Source organism: Chinchilla lanigera, unplaced genomic scaffold (genome assembly GCF_000276665.1).
Source record: "Chinchilla lanigera isolate Chin_1 unplaced genomic scaffold, ChiLan1.0 scaffold00111, whole genome shotgun sequence".
NCBI lineage: Eukaryota > Metazoa > Chordata > Mammalia > Rodentia > Chinchillidae > Chinchilla > Chinchilla lanigera.
In genome coordinates, this window is record NW_004955512.1 from 5686003 (window position 1) to 5692196 (window position 6194).

At 35.5% G+C, this 6194-nt stretch overlaps 1 protein-coding gene across 1 annotated transcript in view; it reads right to left on the reverse strand.

The window, feature by feature from the left end:
• Positions 1 to 505: 505 nt before the first annotated feature.
• Positions 506 to 6194, reverse strand: part of Anxa1 (annexin A1) — a 17138-nt gene continuing 11449 nt past the window's right edge. The window contains exons 9-13 of the mRNA XM_005408325.2: positions 5164 to 5257; positions 4252 to 4347; positions 3276 to 3334; positions 1957 to 2079; positions 506 to 854 (exon numbers count right to left, since the gene is read on the reverse strand). Of these exons, the coding sequence (XP_005408382.1) occupies positions 798 to 854; positions 1957 to 2079; positions 3276 to 3334; positions 4252 to 4347; positions 5164 to 5257 (429 nt within the window). The 3' untranslated portion in view covers positions 506 to 797. The remainder of the gene's footprint in view (positions 855 to 1956; positions 2080 to 3275; positions 3335 to 4251; positions 4348 to 5163; positions 5258 to 6194) is intronic.

Sequence of the window (6194 nt, forward strand, 5' to 3'; positions counted from 1 at the left end):
GTGTTTGTGCATGTGTTTTATGTATATGAATGTCCTTCAAAATCATATATCCATTAATTTTTGTGGGGGCTTTTCATACATTAAATTTTTAATTCTTCATTTGTATAAAGCAGATAGCACTTCCTTTCAAGGTATGAGGACAAAATGATGTTTTTTAAAAAATCAGAGAACAGTTCCTAACCTATGGTAGGTTCTTAATAGAAAATTTATTCATTCATTCACTCATTCATTCAAAAAGATAAGGTAGTTTTATCCTTGTGGTCTTCTGTATACTTCAGATTTCCCAGGTTTTTACTCTTTTGTTTAACTAGATTAATTTCAATAATTTGTACCCATAGGATAAAGTGTTAAAAAGTAGATTTAAAAACTCTTTATATTTTTCAGATCAGCATTTGCAATCTATTTCATTAAAGAATTATAACTTAAGACTTAGGCTCCGGTCCCTGATACAAACTAAACCACTGGGATACATCTAAAAATCAGAATGAAGAGTCAATCACACAACAACTGTCACATCATTTTTATTTCCAGCTACACAAACATCTTTCTCAGGCAATAAAACAACTTGTGTATGGGGTCTTATGATTTCTAGAAAATGTATTTTAAAAACAAACTTGTCTCCCTTAAACAGAGTTGTGATATAAAAAAGACTTATAGGCTATATTGTCTTGAGAAAGCAGGTAGCCACATTGCAAACATGTTCAACAAACCTTCCTAGTTAAGCAAAAGGTTGCAGAATGAAAAACTGTGATTAAAAAGTCTTCTGTTAAGAATACTTGAGAGCTTCAAAGGAATGTTTAGTTTCCTCCACAAAGAGCCACCAGAATTTTTTCATAATCTCCCTTGGTTTCATCCTGTTGATTCAGAAATACAGTACACTTAAAACTATGAAAATCATAATCAATATATTCTGATTATAGAAGAACTGCTGTCTTTCTAGACTTAGGCATTGGTCAGATCGTACATTTCTGTACATAATTATCTGATACCATTGATCAGAATGTTGTTCATTTAATCAAATAAAACATAAAGCAGATAACTAATAGATCTGGAAAGTTGTACAAAAACCAAAATGAAACAAAACAAACAAAAAAACAAACAAACAAAAAAAAAACAAAAAACCAAAATGTTCAAGATTCAGATACAAACTTCTCTAAATTAGTTATGTTAGAGGCATTACTTTCAAAGAAAGAAATATAGTATCACACAGATTTGAATAAAATATGATACTATATAATCTCATATCATGCACAAGAATATAATGGATTCCATCATCAGAAACAGACAAAGTTATAAACCTACAATTTTCTTACCCATTCTTGGTAGATTTTATGAAATACAAATAATGATATGAATATAAGTAGTTACCTATTTTACAAAAAGCTCAACACCCTTGACTTTTCTGTCTTATTGTTTAATGCTCTAATGAGTTAACAAACATTTTTTTGGCAGTGAAAGTTGAACACAGGAGCTTCACACTGAGCTACATTCCTGGCTTTATCTTTATTTTTTATTTTGAGACAGGGTCTTGCTAATTTGCCAGGGCAGGACTCAAATTTGTGATCCTTGTGCCTCAGTCCATGAGCACATACTTGAAATATTTCGCATATGATAAAATGAAGCAAATATTTTAAGTAAGCCCCTCATCCTCTAATATCATTATTTGCAAAAAAAGAACCAATAAAGTCTCTCTACACTGTAAAAAATGAAAGTTTTTAAGAAGACTAAAATAGAAAATGAAACATTTCCATAACTCTGGTTGAAAAATGTACCTAGTTCTCTGGTATAGAACTTGCTAGTAAATTTTCAACAGCTTAATTTATGTATAACTCAGTCGCTTAACACTGAATTAATCTTATATATGAAATGTATAGACACAGTAAATCAGCTCTTCTCTTTGAAGATACTGCATGAACTTTCATTTGTGTAAGTGGCCTTGTGACTATGACAACATACCAGAATGGCTTGGCAAAGAGAGATCCCATACATCTTCTGATAGTATACTTTGATATCGTTCATGTCGATTTCAGAGCGAGAGACCATAATCCTGATCAATGCCTTATGACGAGTTCCAGAACCCTGTCCAAAACAAATCAGTGTCTCTCATATTCACAAAAATACTCTCATTAAATAACACAGATTTTAAATTGAAGTCCATTTATCCCGCCATACAATCTCTATGAGAGAAACTATCTCCATATTCACACACACACACACATACAAGTAATGAGTAAGTGACAAGATACCAGCTGCTTACTTAGCAGTTAGTGCAAAGAGTTTTTACAACCCCCTAACTGGCCTTCCACCTACCAAGCTTTTCTATTAGCTGTCCAATAATTACAGTTACAGTAAAACTTTTTCTGAAACCGTTAGTTTGATCATTGCATTATCTTTCGAAAACATTTTGACATTCTCCTATTGCTCTGAAGATGAAAACCAATCACTTTAACAGGGCTTTCAATACCCTGTCTAATTTTCCAACCTCTTCCATGGTGCACCATTACTCTAATTGTATTTACTGTCTTTGAAGAGTTGTACTACCTGTGTTCAATCCTGAGTACATTTCCTCTCCTTGGACCACAGTTGCTTTATCTTGCCTTCTCTTCCACTCTCTCCTTCAGCTAGTTCTTTCCTTTTCAAACTTGAGTCTTAGATTAACTGACAGTAAGGCTACATAGACTTCTCAAGCCATGTGCATATGTAACTCTGTGCTGTCTCAGTACCAGGTATCCATCTGAATACCACACAAGACAGTAGCAGGCATAGGGGAAGCCACTGTGTTAACTACTAGGTACCAGGGTCTGCTGTGCCTATCATTTTACATTATGCACTAACATGACATGCCTAACATGTCATTTCACAGAGGCCCCTTAACATTAAATGATTGGCGAGCTCTCTCTCTCTGCCCCTCTTTCTTCCTCTCCTTATTTTGGAGGAATAACAATGGTAATTTAATCTTATTCATGTGGGAGCTCAGAATATAAATATCAAAGTAACTCAAGTGAAATAGTTGCAATATTTCAAATACATCTTAATACTACCTTCTACATTGTAAACATAAATGATATTTTTAAAGATTCAATATTAATCCCTGATGTTAAAGACCACATAATAAAAAAGGCAAGTAATAAAGTTGGGTATTGCCTCTTGCATTGAACAGAACAATGATTTTCTTTAATGCAAAGTTACAAAGTGTGATTTTCAGAGAATATTGGAATTTCTGTTCTATTTACAAATTAATTTCCCTGTAAGCAAAGCTTTAAGTAGAATGATACCTTCATCGCCTGATAAAGCTTCTCAGCGAAGAAAGCCGGTGTGCTTGTGGCACATTTCACTGGAAGAAAAGTAAATTTTAATTGTTTAGATGTATTTACCACAAAAGAGAGAAAAACGCACACGGAAGAAAGAAATAGAGTCTGCTATTAAGATTCTGTCACAGATCATTATTCCTTCCCCTTCTCCCAGTACGGGAGATTTGGCTAATGGGAAGATATTATGACAGTCTGGATAGTGATTTTGTATATTCGCTTCCCAGACAATATCATTTAGTTTTTAATTACCCTAAATCCCCCTCATTGGCACCTTGAAAGTTCCTGTTATCCTGAATAAACTGCTCTTGTACACAGAGGTGTTAAAGATGATGAAAGTAAATATTTGATCAAGTCTTTAATAAGAACACTAAAAATAAATTTTTTTTTGGTTTTTTGGTTTTTTGGTTTTTCTCCGGTACCAGGAACCAAACTCACGACCTTGCACTTGCCAGGCAGGCGCTTTTGCCGCTGAGCTAAATCCCCAGCCCCAAAAATAAATTAATTAATTAAAAATCCGAGAACAGAACAAGCTTTAAATATAAGGCAAACAAAATACTAGCATAAATCAATATATAGGATTCTGTTTTTTTATCTGTCTTGCTACCCAAAGTGAGCTCAGTGAACCAATAACCCCTGTATCCAACAGAAGCTCGTTGCAAATGCGGAGCACCGGCCCCAGCCCAGACGTACTAAATTATTATCTGCATGCTAAAACTATTCCCAGCAGATTCATCTGTTAGCCAGTAGCCGGAAATATCTGTTGCTAAAAAGAAGGTACCTTAATTATTTGGCAGTCTACCCATTGCCTCTACGTGACACATAAGTGTATCATTTCTAAATGTTTATTTTATTCTGCTTTTTTTTTTAAATACAAGAGTACAGGGTATCACTGAATATACAATTTCTAGTTAAAAAGCTCTTCCCACCCGGGACTACGTACCGATGGCTGTGAGGCACTTCTCAATGTCACCTTTCAGCTCCAGGTCCAGAGCTTTGTTCATGTCGTGCTCACTGTACTTGGTGTATTTCTGAAACACTGAACATTAAATTTAAACTGATTGGACCCTGTCGCTCTTTACCAAACTTTCACGAAAGCGGGGTTACTGACTCAAGGAATTCTTTGGGATAACTGAACTTCAGCCACATTTTGAAAAGCTATTCACACATCTTAGCAAAATATGGACACTTCCTATTCTCCTAGGAATGTAAATCCTGGACATGGACGTTTTGATAGCTCAGTATACTTTGGAGGAAATGCTTCCAAGCTCTAACAGTTATTACAAATGACACATTACTGACAACCCTAACACTACATAGTACCACGGGCCACAGTAAATGGATCTTATCTGACCTAAAGATCTGCCCAGTACACCCTCTGGTTTAGAGCTAGAATTCATAGTGTCATTATGAAATAATGAACTTTAGATGGTCGTGATAATTTTACCCTTACCCTGGCTTCCAGGGAGTTCAAGGGTATAGCTTGTGCACAAAGACCAGAACACTTTTTAAGTGTTGTTTTGTATTGTTTTGGTTTTTTTTGTTTCGTTTTCCTTCACTGGGATTTCACTTGCTCTGTAGTATGTGGCTGCTGTTTTAACTGTTCTAAATCTTCAGGGAGAATAGAAATAATGGAAATAAAAAAATGGTACACCCAATCAAAAACACATTCACAATACGTGAAATGATATCTATCCAGATGCACAGATGGACAAGCAGTAACAACAGGCTAGCAGTAGCACACCCATGTGATACAGGAGAGACACTGATTAGGACTTCTCTATTTCCTTTCTCTTATGTGTACTCAGTACGAAACCTGAATGTCCCACGCCCAGATTCCAGAATTATTTGTTACCTCTGCGAAGATGGGGGTAGCTGCGGGTGGTCAGAATGGTGTTGAACACATTCAGATCTGTCCCCTTTCGCCTTTCTCCTGCTTCATATAAGGCCTGCCAGGAAACATGGAATGAAATGCTTGAGTCTGCCACATTGATATTGGCACAAGAAAGTCAGATCTCTTCAAATATTTTATAGGCAATTGCTTTGTGCTCGATACAGTCCGAATAGGCAATACGAAGTGTGTATGTTCCTTAAAGACAGGGTCTTAGTTTGTTTGTCAGATGTCTTGCACAGCATCTCTGAAGGTGCCTCATGAGCACTAGAGAGTGAATACGTGTTGCAGAATGCATGTTTGCTGAATGGAATTGCTGTAAGATTATGCTGAATTGAGACAACTCCAAAGGACCCTGAAGATTTTCTTTACTCCTCATGGTTCAGTCATTTATCACCAAATGGCACTTGTAAAGCAGTAATGCAGCCCTACCATAGATCTTGCACCTGGTGTAACAATCTCTAGATTCAAATTTTGGCTCTGAAATTTAAAAGTTGTGTGATCTCAGACAAACAATTTAACCTTGGTAACCACCATTTTCCTGCTGTTTTTAAAAAATGAAGAAGATAATTATTCCCTTATTATCACAAATGCACACTGTTAACTTTGAAATGTTAATTATTATCATCATTCTGGGTCATAGTAATCCATGTAGTGCTCATAAACACACATTTTGGAGTGCTGCTAGTCTTAAAATAGAAAGCATGCTTAGAAATGTCACAAGCAAGTAAGAATAATTTTTATTATGGGCAATTATTCAAATAATAAGTCTTGCTTTAGACACACGTGCACACTTTTTATTAAAACGCTCAAGCTTCCAAGGTTACAGAAATGTTTTTTCACATCTCAAGCCAATTCATCTGCCATGTATGTACTTAGTTTAACAAAAACCTCATTAGTGCATATTATGTGTGAATAATGGACTTGTGGATGAGGCTGATGTGGGCAGATGAATAAGTCTCTATTCTTACTGGCTCAGTGTGGAGAATTTCTTT